We start from the raw sequence: 21,625 nt of genomic DNA, 5'->3' as shown, positions 1-21,625 counted from the left end.
CATACCACCATTTTCAATCCAAACAATACCAAGCCAACTGGTGACTTGCTAATAATAATAATAATAATAATAATAATGATAATAATAATAATAATAATAATAATGGCATTTATTAAGAACTTACTATGTGCAAAACACTGTTCTAAACGCTGGGGGGTTTACAAGGCCATCAGGTTGTCCCACGGGGGGCTTACAGTCTTAATCCCTATTTTACAGATGGGGGAACTGAGACACAGAGAAGTTAAGTGACTTGTCCAAAGTCACACAGCTGACAATTGGTGGAGTTGGAATTCGAACCCATGACCTCTGACTCTAAAGCCCGTGCTCTTTCCACTGAGCCATGCTGCTGCTCTGCAGCAGTTAAGCACGATGGCCTAGAGGATAGAACACGGGCCTGAGAGCCAGAAGGACCTGGGTTCTAATCCCGGTTCCGCCACCTGTCTGCTGTGTGACTTTGCATAAGTCACTTCACTTCCCTGTGCCTCAGTTACCTCAACTGTAAAATGGAGGAAAAGGCGGCAAATTCCATGTGAGACAGGGACTATGTCCAACCTGATAACGTTGTATCCACCCCAGTACTTAGAACAGTGCTTGGCACATAGTAAGTACCTAAAAAATACCTTTATTATTATCATATTGATGATCTCCTCCTACCTTCAGCTGTCTGTGCATTCTTGTGCCCCACCTCCTGTGGTCTGTATTTCTCAACTTCCTCAGTTTGCCCAGTGCTGACTTCACTAAGCATCCCTGTTGCGGTTGTGAGGAACTGCAAAGTATTAGCGTTGCGCATGGCTTTGCATTGCCATGAGTTCTCAAAGAGTAACTCTTTGATCTTGGAGTCATTCTCATCAAACCAGTTCTGGGAATTTTCTGCTAATGGTGCCCACAGCTTTATTTGGTTGCAAGGGAGAAAATGTCTTGTAATAGCATCCGTTCACCAGTCACTTTGTTGAAGGTAGCTAGAGTTTCTTGATGTGTGGTTTCTGGCAGGTATCTTTGCTCCCCTGGAGTTTGATAGGGAATTGGATGACTTGGGATGTTACTAGATTCATTTTATCATCGGTGATTCTGGCAGGTATCTTTGCTCCCCTGGAGTTTGATAGGGAATTGGATGACTTGGGATGTCACCAGATTCATTTTATCATCGGTGAAATAAAGAGTATCAGTCACTGGGGGCCGGAATTATTCACTCCACTTGGGTTTTATCAGTCACTCTCGCATTCTCTAATAAAATATCACAATGAGAAGTATTAGCTCTAAAATTTGAAGGTCTCTTGCTCACACATGCACACACATACACACACACACACAATGATGGAATTTATTAAACGCTTGCTGTGTGCAAAGCACTGTTCTAAGCACTGGGGAGGTTACAAGGTGATCAAGTTGTCCCACAGGGGGCTCACTGTCTTCATCCCCATTTTACAGATGAGGTAACTGAGGCCCAGAGAAGTTAAGTGACTTGCCCAAAGTCACACCGCTGACAATTGGCAGAGCCAGGATTCGAACCCATGACCCCTGACTCCAAAGCCCGGGCTCTTTCCACTGAGCCACGCTGATGAATGAGAGTACAATATAAAGAGTTGTTGGTCAGGTTCCCTGCCCACCAGAACTTACAGTCTTTAGGCGGAGCCAGACAGAGAAGCAGCGTGGCTCAGTGGAAAGAGCCTGGGCTTGGGAATCAGAGGTCATGGGTTCTAATCCCGGCTCCGCCACTTGTCAGCTGTGCGACTTTGGGCAAGTCACTTAACTTCTCTGTGCCTCAGTTCCCTCATTTGTAAAATAGGAATGAAGAATGAGGCCCACGTGGTACAACCTGATTACTTTGTATCTACCCCAGTGCTCAGAAAAGTGCTTGGCACATAGTAAGCACTCAACAAATACTAACATTATTATTATTATTAATATAAATAAGTAAATTACACACGTAACTAGAGAAGCAGCGTGGCTCAGTGGAAAGAGCACGGGCTTTGGAGTCAGAGGTCAGGGGTTCAAATCCCAGCTCCTCCAATTGTCAGTTGTGTGACTTTGGGCAAATCACTTCACTTCTCTGGGCCTCAGTTCCCTCATCTGTAAAATAGGGATTAAAACTGTAAGCCCCCCGTGGGACAACCTGATCACCTTTTAACCTCCCCAGTGCTTAGAACAGTGCTTTGCACATAGTAAGCGCTTAATAAATGTCATTATTATTATTACTATTATATGTATATAAGTTATGTGGGGCTGAGGGTGGGGTAAGTAAGGGGTACAAATCCAAGTGCAAGGATGATGCAGAAGGGAGTGGAAGAATCTTGACATTTGTAACTATCAAGAAGTACGCTTGATAGTTGGCGACTTTTATCACCACCAAATAGGAAGCTCTCATGCTTCTATCTAATCCCAACTTTCGTCAGAAATCTTGGCCTGTGCCCTCAGGGCCTCTCACACTGACCCTCCCCTGAAGCCCAAAGCAAGATGAAAGAACAACTGTTGTCTCTGAGTCCAACTCCAAACTGTTGGATAGATAGTTCCTAGGAGACTCTTTCAAAATCATCCTATAAACTTAAAGAAGGAAAGAAAGCATAATGCATTATCAATAATGTTAAACGCCTAGTAAGACATAATTTTAACTTCCATTGTTTGGGGAAATAGACCACAAGTCTGGAAATATGCTCTTATGAATCCTATTTTTAGTTTATAAATCAATGAGTCACTGGATCTCCTTAGGCAAGTCATTTCTCAAGGCTTCATTCTCCCAGCTGGTAAAAGAGGGATAGTAAAAGTTTTCTTACTTACTTCATGGTGAAAATTAATTAATATTTGTAGAGCACTACAAGATCATTCAATGAAAAATGATATGGACATATAAACTATCACTAGAAAGCTGTCATTTTATTTTTATATTGCTTTTATCTTTACCCGTGAGGCATATTTGCACAATAAATGCACAATGTTGAGCACAACGTATGAGCAGCATGGCTTGGTAGGTAGAGCATGGGACTGGAAGTTAGAAGGTCATGGGTTCTAATCTTGGCTCTGCCACTTGTCTACAGTGTGGCCTTGGACAAGTCACTTCACTTCTCTGTGTCTCAGTTCCCTCATCTGTAAAATGGGGATTAAGACTGTGAGTCCCATGCTGGACAAGGACTGTGTCCAGCCTGATTTGCTTGTGTCCACTGCAGCACTTAGTACAGTGTCTGGCACATAGTAAGTGCTTAACAAATTATTATTATTATTATTTTACCAGTTCGATTATTATGATACGATTATCACAAAACTAGCAGAGCACTCCTCCTAAATATGGGAAATGACGTAGAAAGCGTTCAGTGAATTTGATCAAAGCAGTATATCAATCTGGATAAATCATTCCCCAAATCTCTTTCCACTCAGCTGAATTATCTACACAGCAGCTTCAACTCTCCAGTGATCTTACCTGAGTAGAAACAGGGAAAAAAAACATTTCCTTTCTTCCTCGAGACTGCAAGATTGCTGTGGGCAGAGAACTTATCTAACATCTCTGTTGTACTGCATTGTACAGTACAGTAGAGAAAACTCCAGAAGGGAACGTTCTAGACTGTGAGCCCATCGTTGGGTAGGGACTGTCTCTATCTGTTGCAAAATTGTTCTTTCCAAGCGCTTAGTACAGTGCTCTGCACACAGTGCTCTGCTCATTAAATACATCCACTGAATGATGATTTCTTTCCCACTTAAAATTCAGGTTCCTGACATCACTGACTCAGATTGTTGCCATAGCTACACAGATTAAATGGTCCATTGTTCATTCAGCAATTCTCAGCTCTATTTACTATTGTATAATTCTGGGATGCTTACTCTTTCTAGCCTGGGCTCTATCTGACATCTACCTGACCCAAAGTTTCACCTTCGATCCCTTTCCTGGTTGAAGGTTTTCAGAAAGAAAAACCACCCTCTGTTCTTTAAATCATGGGAAAAGTTAGCTCTATCTGACATCTACCTGACCCGAAGTTTCCCCCTCAATCCCTTTCCTGGTTGAAGGTTTACAGAAAAAAAAACACACCCTCTGTTCTTTAAATCATGGGAAAAGTTAATCACCCCAAAACATCCAAGAGGGTAGAGTGACAAAGACCCAAGGGCTTCCAGCAGGGGAACAACAATATCACTCATTGTCCCTAATCCTGGTTAAATTGGGTTGTCATTGAAACCACAACGTGACGGGGACTCTTGAAGATGCATCACAAAGCTCTTCCCTAGGGACACCCAGCCAGAAGCAGGGAACTCAAATAAAACATAATTAGGAGGCCAGGGACTCTTTACAGGCATCTAAATGCCAAGGCAATTAGGGGATAATAGGACTGAAAATGTAAACAGTAACAAGGAACAGAAGCCTACCATTGGCTCAACATCCACCCAGGATGGGATATAAAAGCCCCACGGGGCGAAGAGGCCTCTAAACTACAGAAACTTCAGGTCTCCATCCAAACCAAAAAGGACGTCCAACAGCACCATGGCTTACAACTCCTGCTGCCGGGCCTGCTGCAGTGTCCCCACGGGGCCGGCCACCACCATCTGCTCTTCCGACAAGTGCTGCCGCTGCGGGGTCTGCCTGCCCAGCACTTGCCCTCACACTACTTGGCTCCTGGAGCCCACCTGCTACGACACCACGCCACCCCCTTGCCACGTCCCTCAGCCCTGTGTGCCCACCTGCTTCCTCCTCAATAACTGCCTGCCCACCCCGGGCGTGGAGAGCATCCCGCTGACCACGTGGGTCCAGCCTTGCCCCAGCGAACCCTGCCAGCCGAGCTGCTTCTGATCGGCGCCCATTTTCTCCAACGATGCCTGATTTCCACCTCCCAGCTTCCGATCCGGGATCGACCTGCCTTGGGATGACTCTGTACCTTTCCGGATGTCTGGTGTTCCAGGAACAGGAAACTGAGAGGCTCTCGTATGATTATCTGGCTAAAACTCATGAAAAGGAATCCAGCATTGCAAGCATGAAGGCTTGCTAAAACCTTTACAGTATTGAAACTCTTAAGTTTGAGGAATCAATGTCCTCTGTCAGGATGTTTTGGGGGCTGCCTGTCCACCCTCCATTGTCCTCCCTCCATTGTCCTCCCACAGACTGATAATATTCGCTGTGGATTTCCTAATAAATTTTACTTCTCTGGCATAGCACAAATTGCTCCTCTGGCTTTTATTTGTTTTCCTGACTGCACTTTGTCTTGTCTTGGCTTCAGATTTAGTTTCTATTTGTAGTAATCTCTCCCACGTGGAAACAAGAGCTGCTGAAAAATTGCTGAGTTTTGGCTTTGGGTTTTTTTTTTGTTTGTTTTTGTCTTTTTTTCCCACATTAAAAGCAATATGGCCAATTTATCTGCCGAATTACTGGTCAAGGGTAGACCATACAAAAGGATCTAGGTGACAACAAGGTGTTCCAACCTCTAAGCCCCGTGTGCCACAGAGAAGCAGGGTGGCCTAATGGATAGAACATGGGCCTGGGAATCAGAAGGACCTGGATTCTAATCCTGGCTCCACCACTTGTCTGCGAGTGACTTTGGGCAAAGCACTTCACTTCTCTGTGCCTCAGTTACCTCATCTGTAAAATGGGGATAAAAACTGTGAGCCCACATGGGAAAGGGACTACGTCCATCCCTATTTGCTTGAATCCACTTCAGAGCTTAGTACAGTACCTTGCACATAGTAAGTGCTTAACAAATTATTATTGCTAGCAAATGCTGTTGGATGTATCTTATCACCTTATCTGTTCATCCTTTATGCTAAGTGATTGCTTAATTATTAAATACCATAATTATCAGTATTGTCATAGTTATTATTATTATCGGAAAGAAGAAGCAGTGACCACCTTTGCCTTCTCTTCCATTCCTAGAAGGGAAGTGCATGGCTCAGTGGAAAGGGCCTGGGCTTTGGAGTCAGAGGTCATGGGTTCAAATCCCGGCTCCGCCAATTGTCAGCTGTGTGCCTTTGGACGAGTCAATAATAATAATGGCATTTATTAAGCCCTTACTATGTGCAAAGCACTGTTCTAAGCACTGGATCAGCGCTTAACTTAACTTCTCTGTGCCTCAGTTACCTCATCTGTAAAATGGGAATTAAGACTGTGAGCCCCACGTAGGGCAACCTGATCACCTTGTAACCTGAACAGTGCTTTGCACATAGTGAGCGCTTAATAAATGCCATCATTATTATTATTGACTCCTTCTGGTGTTTCTCAATCCAAGACTGAGAACCTGTTGCCTCTGCTTATTTCCTCATCCTGGGAGTGACATTTTCAATAATGATGATGATGATGGTATTTGTTAAGAGCTTACCATGTGCCAAGCACTGTTCTAAGAGCTGGGGAGGATACAAGGTTATCTGGTTGTCCCACGTGGGTCTCACAGTCTAAACTGAGGAATGGCATGGCTCAATGGAAAGAGCCTGGGCTTTGGAGTCAGGGGTCATGGGTTCAAATCCCAGCTCCACCACTTGTCAGCTGGGTGACTTTGGGCAAGTTACTTAACTTCTCAAATAAACAAACAAATAAATAAATGAATAAATAAATAAATAAATAAATAAATAAATTACAGGTCAGTATACAAGTTATAAATACATACATACGTGTTTTGTTTTGTTGTCTGTCTCTCCCTTCTAGATTGTGAGCCTGTTGTTGGATAGGGACGGCTTCAACTATCATCTCTACGCTGATGACACCCAGATCTACATCTCTGCCCCTGCTCTCTCCCCCTCCCTCCAGGCTCGCATCTCCTCCTGGCTTCAGGACATCTCCATCTGGATGTCCGCCCGCCACCTAAAGCTCAACATGTCGAAGACTGAGCTCCTTGTCTTCCCTCCCAAACCTTGTCCTCTCCCTGACTTTCCCATCTCTGTTGACGGCACTACCATCCTTCCCATCTCACAAGCCCGCAAACTTGGTGTCATCCTCGACTCCGCTCTCTCATTCACCCCTCACATCCAAGCCGTCACCAAAACCTGCCGGTCTCAGCTCCGCAACATTGCCAAGATCCGCCCTTTCCTCTCCATCCAAACCGCTACCCTGCTAATTCAAGCTCTCATCCTATCCCGTCTGGACTACTGCACTAGCCTTCTCTCTGATCTCCCATCCTCGTGTCTCTCTCCACTTCAATCCATACTTCATGCTGCTGCCCGGATTATCTTTGTCCAGAAACGCTCTGGACATATTACTCCCCTCCTCAAAAACCTCCAATGGCTACCGATCAATCTGCGCATCAAGCAGAAACTCCTCACCCTGGGCTTCAAGGCTGTCCATCACCTCGCCCCCTCCTACCTCACCTCCCTTCTCTCCTTCTACTGCCCAGCCCGCACCCTCCGCTCCTCCACCGCTAATCTCCTCACTGTACCTCGTTCTCGCCTGTCCCGCCATCGACCCCCGGCCCACGTCATCCCCCGGGCCTGGAATGCCCTCCCTCTGCCCATCCGCCAAGCTAGCTCTCTTCCTCCCTTCAAGGCCCTGCTGAGAGCTCACCTCCTCCAGGAGGCCTTCCCAGACTGAGCCCCTTCTTTCCTCTCCCCCTCGTCCCCCTCTCCATCCCCCCGTCTTACCTCCTTCCCTTCCCCACAGCACCTGTATATATGTATATATGGTTGTACATATTTATTACTCTATTCATTTATTTATTTATTTATTTTACTTGTACATTTCTATCCTACTTATTTTATTTTGTTGGTATGTTTGGTTCTGTTCTCTGTCTCCCCCTTTTAGACTGTGAGCCCACTGTTGGGTAGGGACTGTCTCTATGTGATGCCAATTTGTATTTCCCAAGCGCTTAGTACAGTGCTCTGCACATAGTAAGCGCTCAATAAATACGATTGATTGATTGATTGATTGATTGATAGGGACCATCTCTACATGTTGCCGATTTGTACTTCCCACGGGCTTAGTACAGTGCTCTGCACACAGTAAGCACTCAAGAAATACGATTGAATGAATGAGTGAATGAGGGGATTAAGATTGTGAGCTCCATGTTGGATATGGACTGTGTCCAACCTGATTATCTTCTATCTACCCCAGTGCTTAGTAGAGTGCATGGCACATAGTAAACACTTAACAAATATTGTACTTAAAAAGGAAAAAAAAAATTATATGCATAAAAATCATCAGCCAGCATGGCTCAGTGGAAAGAGCATGGGTTTAGGAGTTCAAACCCCGCTTGGCCACTTGTCAGCTATGTGACTTTGGGCAAGTCACTTCACTTCTCTGGGCCTCAGTTCCCTCATCAGTAAAATGAGGATGAACACAGTGAGCCCCACGTGGGACAACCTGATCACCTTGTATCCTCCCCAGTGCTTAGAACAGTGCTTTGCACATAGTAAGCACTTAACAAATGCCATTATTATTATTATTATTATTATTATTATTATGAGCCAAATTTTTGCTCCTCGATCACCTCATTGCTTTGGTCTAGTTTGGTAATTTGGAGAAATGAGTCCAGTTGACCAAGTCCTGAACAACATTAAGGGATGAATACTACTACTACTTAACTAATAATCATAATAATAATAACAATAATGATACTTTTTAAGGACTATTATGTGCCAAGCACTCTACGAAGCACTGAGTTAGATACAAGACAATCAGGTTGGACACAGTCCCTGTCCCATATGGGGCTCACACTCTGAGTAGGAGAGAACAATTTAATACCCATTTTCAGATGAGGAAACTGAGCCACAGATTAATTATGTCACTTGAGAAGCAGCATGCCTAGTGGAAAGCAAACAGGCCTGGAAGTCAGAGGGCCTGGGTTCTAATCCAGACTCCACCTCATGTCTTCTCTTTGACCTTGAGCTTCAGTTACCGCATCTATATTCCCCTTACTTAGACTGTGAGTCTCGTGTGGGACAGCGACTATGTCCAACCTGACTGACTTTCATCTACCTCATCGCTTAGAACAGTCCTTGGCACATAGTAAGTGTTTAACATGCACCATAAGTATTACCGTTACTACCTCAAGGTCATACAGCAAGTAAATGGCAGAGCAGGATTAGAACCCAGGTCCTCAGACTCCCAGGTCTAAGGTCTTTCAGGTAAGCAACTCTTTACCCCTTTAATTAATTCATTCAATTGCATTTATTGAGTGCTTACTGTGTGCAGAGCACTGTACTAAGCGCTTGGGAAGTACAAGTTGGCAACATATAGAGACGGTCCCTACCCAACAGTGGGCTCACAGTCTAGAAGGGGGAGACAGAGAACAAAACAAAACATATTAACAAAATAAAATAAGTAGAATAAATATGTACAAGTAAAATAAATAAATAAATAGAGTAACAAATACTTTAATGGGACATGAGGGCATTGGCCCAGGCTTCCCCCTCAATATTGGCTTTAAAGCATTCAATCACCTTGGCCCCTCCTACCTCACCTCGCTACTCGCAGCGTGGCTCAGTGGAAAGAGCCCGGGCTTTGGAGTCAGAGGTCATGGGTTCAAATCCTGGCTCCCCAAATTGTCAGCTGTGGGACTTTGGGCAAGTCACCTAACTTCTCTGTGCCTGAGTTACCTCATCTGTAAAGTGGGGATTAAGATTTTGAGCCCCCCCATGGGACAACCTGATCACCTTGTAACCTTCCCAGCACTTAGATGAGTGCTTTGCACATAGTAAGCGCTTAATAAATGCCATTATTATTATTACTCTCATACAACCCAGCCCACACACTTCACTCCTCTAATACCAACCTTCTCACTGTACTTCAATTTCCACATTGCCGCTGACCCCTCTTCCAATCCCAAATCTGCCCCTGGCCTGAAATGCCCTCCCTCCTCAAATCCGACAATTACTCTCCCCCCACTTCAAAGCCTTACCGAAGGCACATCTCCTCCGAGAGGCCTTCCCTGCCTAAGCCCTCTTTTCCCCTTCTCCTACTCCCTCTGCATTGCCCTGACTTGCTTTCCTTTATTCATTTCCCCACTCAAGCCTCTCAGCACTTACGTACATATCTGTAATTTATTTCTTTATATTAACACCTGTCTTCCTCTCTAGACTGTGAGATCATTTTGGGCAGAGAAGGCATTTATTTATTGTTATATTGTATTCTCCTAAGTGCTTAGTACAGTACTCTGCACACAGTAAGCACTCAATAAATATGACTGAATGAGTGAATGAATTCCCCACTCTTGAGAAGCCCCCAGGACTCCACATTCATATGAAATGCCCACCTCCTCCAAACCATCTCTTCCTACTAAAAATAATGCCCTGAATTCTAGGGAGGGAGCCTTAATGGATCTCAGGATTTAAAATGGGAGCATGGAGGTGGAGGAGGGGAAGGAATAGGGTTTTCCCCTTCCACAGATTACAGCAGAACCAAATGTCCCTCTTGCCAAGGGTTCAAGGCGCAACTCTGATTACTGCAGTTTTCTGCCCACGCTCACCCAACCCCTACTTTCACAGCACTTAAACATACACCCTTATACTCAGTTGCTTCCCCTATCTGTAATTTATAAAAGTGTCTGTCTCTCCTGCTCTATTGTAAGCACTCTGAGGGCAGGGATCTTGTCTACTTGTGCCATGGTACTCTCCAAGTGCTTAGGACAGTGCTTTGCACACGGTAAATTTTCAGTATATATCAGTGATTGATTGATTCACTGGGAGTCACATTGTTTCAGTGTGCTCCAACACTGAGCTAAAAAACTGTTTTCTCTTTCCAGAAGACACTCGTCCATGCAGGCACTGTGTCCAACCCAGTTGGCTTGTATCTGTCCTGGCATCTAGTACAGTGACTGGTGCGTAGTAAGTGCTTAACAAATACCACAATTATTAAATACCATAATGATCACGAAGAGAAGAGGGAGGGCAAAGGAACATGTATAATTAGTTCAGCTGGGCCTGCAACAAATGTTTGGCTTCTCTTAGGATCATATTTACTATTCTATTTATTTTGTTAATGATGTACATATAGTTTAATTCTATTTGTTCTGACGATTTTGACACCTGTCCACGTTTTGTTTTGTTATCTGTCTCCCCCTTCTAGACTGTGAGCCCGCTGTTGGGTAGGGACCGTCTCTATATGTTGCCAACTTGTACTTCCCAAGTGCTTAGTACAGTGCTCTGCACACAGTAAGTGCTCAATAAATATGATTGAATGAATGAATGAACTTTGAGTTTTTTTGCTAGAAGTAGAGAAAGGCAGGGAAACAGATGTACACCCGGATGAAATGCTTTGACAGCCCCAAGTGAATGAAAGCTTAGAACTCAAGAGTTTCTTGCTAAATGCTTTGTGCCTTCCCAGACTGAGCCCCTTCCCTCCTCTCCCCCTCGTCCCCTTCTCCATGCCCCCCATCTTACCTCCTTCCCTTCCCCACAGCACCTGTATATATGTATATATGTTTGTACATATTTACTACTCTATTTATTTATTTATTTATTTATTTTACTTGTACATATCTATTCTCTTTATTTTATTTTGTTAGTATGTTTGGTTTTGTTCTCTGTCTCTCCCTTTTAGACTGTGAGCCCACTGTTGGGCAGGGACTGTCTCTATATGTTGCCAATTTGTACTTCCCAAGTGCTTAGTACAGTGCTCTGCACACAGTAAGCGCTCAATAAAGACGATTGATGATGATGATGATTTGAAGAGTGCAAGCTAGGCATCAGTGTGGCAAAATTGGATCGAAGGATAATGGCGGTATTTGTTAAAAGCTCAAGCACTGTACTAAGCACTGGGACAGACTTTATTTATTTATTTATTATTAAATGACATTTATTAAGCACTTATTATGTGCCAGACACTGTATTAAGCGCTGGGGTGGATACAAGCAAATCGGGTTGAACAGGGTCCCTGTCCCAAGTAGGGCTCAGAGTATCAATCCCCATTTCTGTAACTGAGGCACAGAAAAGTCAAGTGGCTTACCCTAAGCTGCACAGAAGACAAATAGTGGAGCCGTGATTAGAACCCATGATCTTCCGATTCCCAGGCCCATGATCTATCCACTATGCCATGCTGCAAGATAATCAGGTTGGACGTAGTCCCCATCCACATGGGACTCAGAGCTTAAGGAGTAGGATTTATTCCCCATTCTGCAGATGAGGCAACTGAGGCACAGAGAAGACAAGTGACTTTCCAAACGTCACATAGCAGACAAGTAGTGGAACCGGGATTAGAACACAGGTCCTCTGATTCCCAGACACATTCTCTTTTCACTGCTTCTCTAGGATAGAGTGGCAGTAATGCCTCATTGAAGGAGTTTAGGCTTGGGAATCAGGAAACTTACCATCTAGTTCCTGATGAATCACTTGCCTGCTAAGTGATTTTGGACATGTCACTTTAGTGTCCTATACCTCCATTTCCTTATCTGAAAAATGGGGATGAAACATTTTTTCTCCCTCCTTGTGAGCCCCATTTAAGTCATGGGCTGTGACCAATCTGATTATGTTTTACCTGCTCCAACATGCTTGGAACATGGTTAGCACTTAATAAGCATTATCATTGTTTACAAAGTCATGTAATATCCCAAAAGAGAATAAGATAGGCCACTGTCACGAAAGATGCCCTTTAAAACAGTCATCCCTACCATTAACTTACGTGCCCATGTACCAGTGTCCAAAAGCCATTGCTATGATTCTTAATCACACTAAACATTTTTACGAGAAGGAGGAACTGAACAATATTTTAATGAGATCCAATACTCAGGGAGATCAAGAGATTCTTCCAAAGACTAACAAACTCACTTTACCTATCATTCTACTCTTATTCAAGACCCACCTGTCAAAATGTTATTGAACGAACTCCATAGTTCTTCTTTTTAATAGGTACATGACCTCTGGACCACCAAAATTCGCCCTTCTTTCTCTATTCCTTCAACATCTCGGAGATTACGGGGATGCTTATCTGAAGCAAGTGATTTGTTTCTAAATGCTCTGATGGACGTTGGAGTTTCCGTTACCAGATTCTTCAGGTAAAAATTCACTGTACCCTTTATCCATAAGTTAGTTGGGCAGATTACGAGTCAACATTTCACCTTGGTGACCTCGGAATAGGAAGAGGCAGTAGCCAAAGACTACACATTGTAACTTCCATTGATGAGCAGAAACAGATACTGTAATAGAGGTCATTGAAGTCTGTAAACTCTAGTTTGCAAGTTTGCTGTGGGCGGTGAACATGCCTACCAATTCTTCTGTACTCTCCTAAGCGCTGAATACAGTGCTCTGCCCTCAGTAAGCAATTGATAAATACCATTTGATTGACTGATTGAAGAAATGGCAGCAATCTTAGTCTCTTGGCATGCATTCTGATTCAGGAACATGAAGCTAGCTATTTTTTATGAGACCAGGAACTCTTCCATGATAAATAAGCAGGTTAATGAAATGTTCTTATAGAAACAAGTGTAAACAGTGACAAAGAAAACATCCTGTGCAGTCTGTCAACACCCATTATGGAAGCCATATAAAAAGGTCCAGAAAGGAAAGAGGTTTTCATATACTCGGGTCTTTGGGGACTTGCGTCTCATCTTTCTCCTCCCCTCTCCTTTCTCCTCACCATGACTTCTGCCTGCTCTTCAAGTTGCTCTCCCGAGTCCTGCTGCAGAGTAACTGATTGTCCATCTGCCTCAACCTGCTCTACTGACACCCCCTGCCTCCCTGCTTCTTGTGGAGCAGCCAGATGTCAGACGCCCAGATTCCTATGCCGATCTCGCCTGTCGAGCAGCTGCTATTTGCCCGTGGTGGGGCACCGTGGCTGGCGCGATGAATGGGCCTTCAATAGCAACGAGAAGGAGACCATGCAATTTCTGAACGATCGCCTGGCCAACTACCTAGAGAAGGTGCGGTGTCTGGAGGAGGAGAACGCAGAGCTGGAGTGCAAGATCCGAGAGCAGTGCGAACAACAAATCACTTTTGTCTGTCCCGACTACCAGTGTTACTTCAACACAGTTGAGGATCTCCAGCAAAAGGTCTGTTGATATTCACTGCTCAGTCCGTGGTCTAGATTCACGGTGGCAGGTTTTCGGGTCCTGAGTTCTAATTCTGGCTCTGCCACTTGTCTGCTGTGCGACCTTGGGGAAGTTGCTTCATTTCTCTTGCCTCAGTTACTGGAAAGTGGGGATTGAGAATGTGAGCCCTACATGGGTCAGAGACTGCACCTAACCCAATTTGCTTGTATATCTACACCAGCACTTAGTACAGTGCCTGGCATAGAGTGATTAACAAATACCATAATAATTGTTATTAGCACAGTGCTCTGCAAACAGTAACTGCTCAATAAATACAACTGAATGAATGAATGTTATTATTATTATTGTTCTGAAAACATTCTATTTCTGGAAAATGAAATCTGGAATTGAAACTTTTTACTGGCTAGAGTTATCTTGTTACCACTGTCCCTTCTTAATGCTGGACTCCTTTTTACTCTCAAGAATATAAAGGGCAAAGGATCAGACCAATTAAACAAGAACTTGAGCCCCTTCTGGTGAAAGCAATCAATCGATCGATCAATCAATCAATCCTATTTATTGAGAGCTTACTGGATGAAGAGCAAGGTATTAAGTGCTTGGAAAAGTACAATACAACAGAGTTGGTAGAAACGTTTCCTGCCCACAACGAGCTTACAGTCTCAGATGTTGGGAATGATAAAACTTCAGAAGAACTGGTTTTCATAAGAGCTTCTCCACTTTCTCAGCGGGTTCTAGATTCCCAGAAAGTTAACATCAAATCTAAAAGGGTTTGGAAATTAAAGGTCAGTACTGACAGCATCAGCTTTTCATTTCATTCAGAAATTGTAGTGAAGAAATCTAAGGAGTAAGTCAAGGAGTCTAAGGAGTAAATCAAAGGAGTAAGACTTTGGATTTCTTACCAGACCTCATTTCCTACGAAATAACTTATTTCCCAGATTTTGTGCACCAAGGCAGAGAATTCCAGGTTAGCTGTGCAGATCGACAACTGCAAACTGGCAGCTGATGACTTTAGAACCAAGTAAGTTTATGCCAACTTGAACTACCAATCCATCTAGAACTCTCCAAAATAACATTTTCATAGGCAGAAACTGCCTTCAGAAGAGAGCGCTTGAATCCCAGCAATGATGGCCTACTTTTCATTCATTCAATCATATTTATTGGGCACTAACTGTATGCAGAGCACTGTCCAAAGTGCAAGGGAGAGTACAATTTTTATAACAATAAACAGATTCCCTGCCCAGAAGGAGCTTACAGTCAGTTGGAAATCATCGAATCTAGCAGAATGAGTGGATGGGTCCCTTTTTAAAAATTTAAAGGATCAAAAAGAGGCGGTGGGAAAGCCATAAAAGGAAAAAGGGAATGTAAAACAGACTGAAATATGAAAAAACTGAAATAAGATTTCTGCTTGGCTTTGTTGCTCTCTCTGTATCCCTGAGATAGAATGTCCTCAGGATTAAGTCACTCCCTGCCGCATGAGAGATGCCTTATGAACTACTTCAAGCCCCTAGGGTGTCATTTAGACCCTTATACGGCAGTATACTAAATGGTACTCTCAGAGCCTGAAAGAGTTTGTGTAAACACCTAAGCATCTAATTTAATACCAGAAATGGGGTGCTGCGAACAAGAGGCCTCATCTGCCTTCTGTGATTAAAGGTATGAAGCTGAACTATCCCTCCGCCAGCCAGTTGAAGCTGATGTCAGGGACCTGCGAAGGATTCTAGATGATTTGACCCTGTGCAAATCGGACTTGGAGGCACATCTGGAGTCTCTGAAGGAAGATCTCCTCTGTCTCAAGAAGAATCACGAAGAGGTAAGGAAAAGGATGGAAAAAGGGAAAGCATCATGGGAGATTTGTGCTTAAAAGAAGTTAATTTGATGCCACACATTAGTAGATGGACACATTTAGGAGTCTTGAGAACTGAATTTAAAGATAATTTATTAGAATGTAATGATAACCCATATTGAATGGGGTTAAATTCAGGTAGAGAAGCAGTGTGGCTCAGTGGAAAGAATACAGGCTTGGGAGTCAGAGGTCATGGGTTCAAATCCAGGCTCCACCAATTGTCAGCTGTGTGACCTTGGGCAAGTCACTTAGCTTCTCTGTGCCTCAGTCTCTGTGCCTCTGTAAAATGGGGATTAAGACTGTGAGCTGTAATGGGATAGGGACTCTGTCCAACCCAATTAACTTGTATCTACCCCAGCACTTAGAACAGTGCCTGGCACATAGTAAGCATTTATCAAATAACACAATTATTACTATTATTAAGCACTTCCCTAACACCTAAGCACTCAAGCGTTCCCCCATAGTACTTATGTACATTTCTTTCTACTCTATTACTTCCTCCTACCAATAATTTTCTGTCTCCCAACTTAATTGCCAGTTCCTCGAGGGCGGGGATTTTGTCTCCTAGTGTTATTATACTCTCCAAGTGCTTCCCATGTGGGACAACCTGATCACCTTGTATCCTCCCTAGTGCTTAGAACAGTGTACACAGTAAGTGTAAGTGCACATAGTAAGCAATTAACAAATGCCATCATTATTATTATTATTATTAGAGACATGAGAATCACATAATCATTAGCACAGATTTGAAAACTCATATTTATGCTAAGCTGAATCGTGAAAATTTTGCTTCTTATATTTCCAGGACTGAATTTAGAAACTAGAAATGCAAACATTCTACAGTATTGAAATGTTTTCCTATGAGAAAATTCCAGAGAGTTTAACTGTGGAGCACAAAATAAGAAGGATGCTGTTTAGTTTTATATGGCCTTCTCTCCTCTTTCAGGAAGTAAACTCCCTCCAGGCCCAGCTTGGGGATAGACTCATTGTGGAGCTGGACACTGCCCCAACTGTAGATCTGAACAAGCTCCTGGATGAGATGAGGTGTCAGTATGAAACTGTGGTAGCTAACAATCGCAGAGAGGCTGAGGAATGGTTTGCTATCCAGGTCAGTCCACGGGGCCATTACTGCCAGAGAGGTTTTTAGTCTTGCTTTATCATTCTCTTCACGTCTTTCTATTTCTTGTTTGCTTGTTCACATTCAGACAGAAGAACTGAATCACCAGCAGCTTTCCAGTGCAGAGCAGTTACATTGCTGCCAATCGGAGATCATCGAATTGGATCGAACAGCCAACGCTCTGGAGATTGAACTCGAGGCCCAGGAGAGTCTGGTATGTAGCAGTCAGAGAGTTAATATTTTCTAAATGGAAGATCAAGTAGACACGATTGCTTACACAGATCAGACTGCCGAAGGAATTTAGGCATCCATCTGGCACATGGGGTTGGCTTTACAGATTGACCTGCCTTGTATTTATCAAAGGACAGTGCCTCTATGTGAGAAGTTTTTCTTGGGTTCATGAGACATATTTTGAGATATTTTGCCTTGAAACTGGAAGCATCAGTCAAAGATTCTGGTCTAGACTGTAAGCTCCTTGTGGGCAGGGAACACGTCTACCAATTCTGTTATACTGTACTCTCCCAGGTGTGTAGTTCTACCTTAGTGGGTCTGAGTCAGAAGGATGTGGGTTCTAATCCCAGCTTTGCCATTTGTCTGCTGTATGAATTTGGGCAATTCACTCAACTTCTCTGTTCCTCAGTTACTTCAACTGTAAAATCAATCTTATTTACTGAGCGCTTACTATGTCCAGAACATTGTACTAAGCGCTTGGGAGAGTGCAGTATAAAAGAATGGGTAGACATGTTCCCTGCTCACAATAAACTTACAGTCTAGAGGGGGAGACAGATAATAATTAAATAAATACATTACACATATATACATAAATTTTGTAGGATTGAGGGAGGGGTCAATGGGGATTAAATCTGTGAGTCCCATGTGGGACATGGAATTTGTCCAATTTAAATAGCTTGTATCTACCCCAGCACTTAGTAAGGTGCCTGGCACATAATAAACACTTAGCAAATACTATTTAAAAATAAATAAGTGGTCAATAAATAATATTAAATAATTAGGGTTTTTGTTAAGTGTTTATTATGTGCCGGACACTCTACTAAGCCCTGGGGTGGATATGAGCAAAGTCGGCGTTCCTGTCCCCCGTGGGGTACACAGACTCAATCCCCATTTTACATGTGAGGTAGCAGAGGCATAGAGAAGTAAAGTGATTTGTCCAAGGTCACACAGCAGACGAGTGACAGAGCCAGGATTAGAACCTCCCACACTGGTGATCTATCCACTATGCCATGCTGCTCCTCTAAATACAATAAATATAATTGATTGATCGACTGATTGGTTGAAGTGAAATCACCACAGCTTGGATTTTATCCGGCTTTTCCCACCCATTCCTTTGCAGAAAGAATCTCTGGAAGGCACTTTTTCAGAAACCAAGGACCGTTACAGTTCCCAGCTGGCACAGATACAGTGCCTGATCGACAATGTGGAGACCCAGCTTGCTGAGATCCGTTGTGACCTGGAGCGGCAGAACCAGGAATACCAAATCCTCCTTGATGTCAAGACCCGACTGGAATGTGAAATTGCCACATACCAAAGCTTGCTTGAGAGCGAAGATTGCAAGTACGTATAGTTCAGTTGACATATGAAATCATGAAAGACTCCAGAGGATTGAAAATGTACTTTCCAGGGAAACTCTTTCCTCAGGTCAGGTCCTCAAAACTTCACCCAAGAGAAAATTTGGAGTTTTCATGAGTTAATTTATAGAATATAGCATCTTTCCTTCATTAAGACTGTGAGCTCCATGTGGAACAGAAGCTGTGGACAATCTGATCTGGTTGTATCCACCCCAGAGGTGGCACAGTGCCACTTAACAAATACCACTTAAGGTAACTTCTCAAGAGAAACAGCAGGACACTTGTTGATCCTTTCAACTCTTTAAGTTTCTCATCCTCTATTTTATGTGTAGTACCTTGCCTCTAAACATTCAGTTGCCTTCTCTCTGATCAGAATCATTCAGCGGATCTCCAGAGTTACTTCCCGTGCAGGAGACATTATGGAAATCAACGGAAATCCTACGACAGAAACAATTTAAAAATACAAGTGACTGATTATTATCAAAAGAGAGCATCTTGGTTTCTGGAATCCTCCAAATGTAGTCTTTACCTGCGTTTTGATTTGGGTTGAATTAGAGCAGAGTGGAACAATCATTCTGGATTCTGGAGTTAAATAGATTTGAAATAACTTTGATTCTGAATGGGATTTCTCCTTGAAAATTCAGTATTTCTCTAATTTACTTTATGTTTTCTCCACTGTGGGTAGCTTGCCATAAAATTCCTTCCCCGGTACTAAATCTACAATTCTTTTTCTTCAGGCTTCCCTGCAATCCATGCTCTGCCTCCTATACTTTCTGTGACCTGAGCGAACCCTGTGTGATTTGTACAGTAGAAAACTGCCAAGCCTGAAAATGCTGAAGGCCCATTTATTAAGGAATTGAATCTAAAACCTACCCCAGGACACAAGAAAAGCCACCTGCGTTCCCTACCCACCTGCTTCAAAACTAGACCATCCTGAAGTTTCCACACTTTTTGCGTCCCTAGACCACATCTGCTTTGTTATTTCCTTTCTCTTTTTACGGTACTTTATATAAGTATTTACTAGGTGCCATGCACTGTATAAATTGCTGGGGTAGAAACAAGGTAATCAGATTGGACACAGTCCCTGTACTATGATGAGATGTCTAAATAGGAGGGAATAGCATTTAATCCTCATTTTACAGCTGAGGTAATTGAGAAAGAGAAAAGTTAAGTGATTTGCCCAAGGTCATACAGTAGGCCTATAGCAGAGCCAGGATTGAAACACAAGCGATCTAAATCCCATGCATGTGGTTTTTCCATTAGGTCACTCTGCTTCCCTTTTTCTTGTGCTGCATCAGTCTTCTAGGATGCCATGAAGCTCTCTTGTACATTTCTCAGTAAAGACCATTTCTAAAGCAGAATAATGCAGTTCTCATTATAATAAATGTCTATTGGCATATGTATCATGGGCATAACACAACCTCCTATTGGATATGGGGCAAACTGATATCAATGCCATCAACATCATGCTCACACTATGCGAAGAGATACATGGAAGGCAATCGAGACAGAGTCTGTGATCTTCAAATAGACTGTAAATTCCTCCTTTAGACTGTAAGCTCATTGGAACCTGTCTACCAACTCTCTTATAGTGTATTCTTCCTAGTGTTTAGTACAGTGCTCAGCACACAGTGAACACTTAGTAAATACCATTGATTGATTGATTGATCACAATCTAAAAAGTTAAGCAGTGACATAAAGAGAAGTATGAAAACAGGATGCTTTTAGAAATCCAGAACTTCACAACAATGCCACCATGTAAAGTCACAACAGCAGAAAATCGGACAATTGTATCATTGCCTGGACGGGAGCAGGTTGGAATGGGGGATGGAATAGCATTCTTCTGGATTAAGATCAGCCTGGGTGGGAACTACATTCAATCATTTTTTCTTCAGTATTCTTCCTCACATAGACAGGAGGGAGGAATCGTAATAATGATCATTATGGGCTTTGATAAGTGCTTACTTTGTGCCAAGCACTGTGCTAAGCATTGGGGTTTTAACAAGATAACCAGGTTGGACATGATTCCTGTCCCAAATGGGGCTCACAGTCTAAGCAGGAAGGAGAACAGGTATTGAATCCCCATTATAAAATGAGGAAACTGAGGCTGAGATAATTTGAGTGACTGGCCCAAGATAACAATAATAATTTTGATATTTGTTAACTGCTTACTAGGTGTCAAGCACTGTACTCAGTACTGGGGTAGATACAAGATCATCAGGTCCCATATAGGGCTCACATTAGGAAGTAGGAGGGAGAACAGATATTGAATCTCCAATTTGCAGGAGAGGAAACTGAGGCACAGAGAGGTGAAGTGACTACCCAAGGTCACACAGCAGGTACATGACAGGTCTGGGGTCTTTTCACTAGGTTACCCTGCCTCTCTTCTGAGAGTAGGCATATTTATTGTCAGAGCCCAGATCTGATGCTGTCAAAGGCTTTTATAATCAATCAATCTTATTTATTGAGCACTTACTATGTGCAGAGCACTGTACTAAGTGCTTGGGAAGTACAAATTGGCAACATAAGCTTTATAAGCTTTATGAAGAACCGGGTTGGGGTTGTGGTGTGTTCCTCTGTACTTCTGTACCTGATGCAGTCTAAAGCTATTTAAGAGAAGCAATGTGGTTAAGTGGAAAGAGCACGGGCTTAGGAGCCAGTGGTCATGGGTTCTAATCCCAACTCTGCCACTTGTCAGGATGCAGTCTAAAGCTATTTAAGAGAAGCAATGTAGTTAAGTGGAAAGAGCACGGGCTTAGGAGCCAGTGGTCATGGGTTCTAATCCCAACTCTGCCACTTGTCAGCTGTGTGACTTTGGGCTAGTCACTTCACTTCTCTGTGCCTCAGTTACCTCATCTGTAAAATGGGGATTAAGACTGTGAGCCCCATGTGGGACAACCTGGTCACCTTGTATCCCCCCCAGAGCTTAGAACAGTGCTTCACACATAGTAAACACTTAACAAATGCCATCAGCATCATATCACGATTCTGGGAGTGGGTGATTACTGCCATTCTTCAGTAACCATCCAGAAAGACTGTGGCAAACCTTGTCAGGGAAAAAAAGAAATGAAATACAGCAATAGTTACTATAATTTCAAGGCACGTGGCAGCATAATGGAAAGAACATGGGCCTGGGAGCAAGAGGACCTGGGTTCTAATCCTAGAGCCACCACTTGTCTGCTGTGTGACCTGGGGCAAGTCCCCT

The 21,625-nt window shown here is 43.2% G+C and overlaps 2 protein-coding genes across 2 annotated transcripts; both read left to right on the top strand.

Annotated features, from left to right (window-relative positions):
* Positions 1-3,874: 3,874 nt before the first annotated feature.
* On the top strand, positions 3,875-5,116 carry LOC119934960 (keratin-associated protein 3-3-like). The gene has a single exon (XM_038754550.1). The coding sequence runs from the start codon at positions 4,463-4,465 to the stop codon at positions 4,766-4,768; it is 306 nt and encodes a 101-aa protein (XP_038610478.1). The 5' UTR covers positions 3,875-4,462; the 3' UTR covers positions 4,769-5,116.
* Positions 5,117-13,463: 8,347 nt separating this feature from the next.
* On the top strand, positions 13,464-19,248 carry KRT40 (keratin 40). The gene is made up of 7 exons (XM_038754241.1): positions 13,464-13,874; positions 14,810-14,892; positions 15,528-15,684; positions 16,664-16,825; positions 16,923-17,048; positions 18,186-18,406; positions 19,158-19,248. The coding sequence occupies exons 1-7, from the start codon at positions 13,464-13,466 to the stop codon at positions 19,246-19,248; spliced, it is 1,251 nt and encodes a 416-aa protein (XP_038610169.1).
* The last annotated feature ends 2,377 nt before the right edge of the window (positions 19,249-21,625 follow it).

Source organism: Tachyglossus aculeatus, chromosome 11 (genome assembly GCF_015852505.1).
Source record: "Tachyglossus aculeatus isolate mTacAcu1 chromosome 11, mTacAcu1.pri, whole genome shotgun sequence".
Taxonomy (NCBI): domain Eukaryota; kingdom Metazoa; phylum Chordata; class Mammalia; order Monotremata; family Tachyglossidae; genus Tachyglossus; species Tachyglossus aculeatus.
The sequence above is the reverse complement of the archived record's forward strand: the minus strand, read 5'-3'. Positions and strand labels throughout refer to the sequence as shown.

Excerpts from the sequence above, each read along its gene's own strand:
- KRT40 (XM_038754241.1), top strand. The coding sequence starts at position 13,464 with ATGACTTCTGCCTGCTCTTCAAGTTGCTCTCCCGAGTCCTGCTGCAGA. Across the intron at positions 16,826-16,922 it reads AGGAATGGTTTGCTATCCAG|ACAGAAGAACTGAATCACCA; the intron begins GTCAGTCCACGG and ends GTTCACATTCAG. Across the intron at positions 18,407-19,157 it reads CTTGAGAGCGAAGATTGCAA|GCTTCCCTGCAATCCATGCT; the intron begins GTACGTATAGTT and ends CTTTTTCTTCAG.
- LOC119934960 (XM_038754550.1), top strand. The coding sequence starts at position 4,463 with ATGGCTTACAACTCCTGCTGCCGGGCCTGCTGCAGTGTCCCCACGGGG.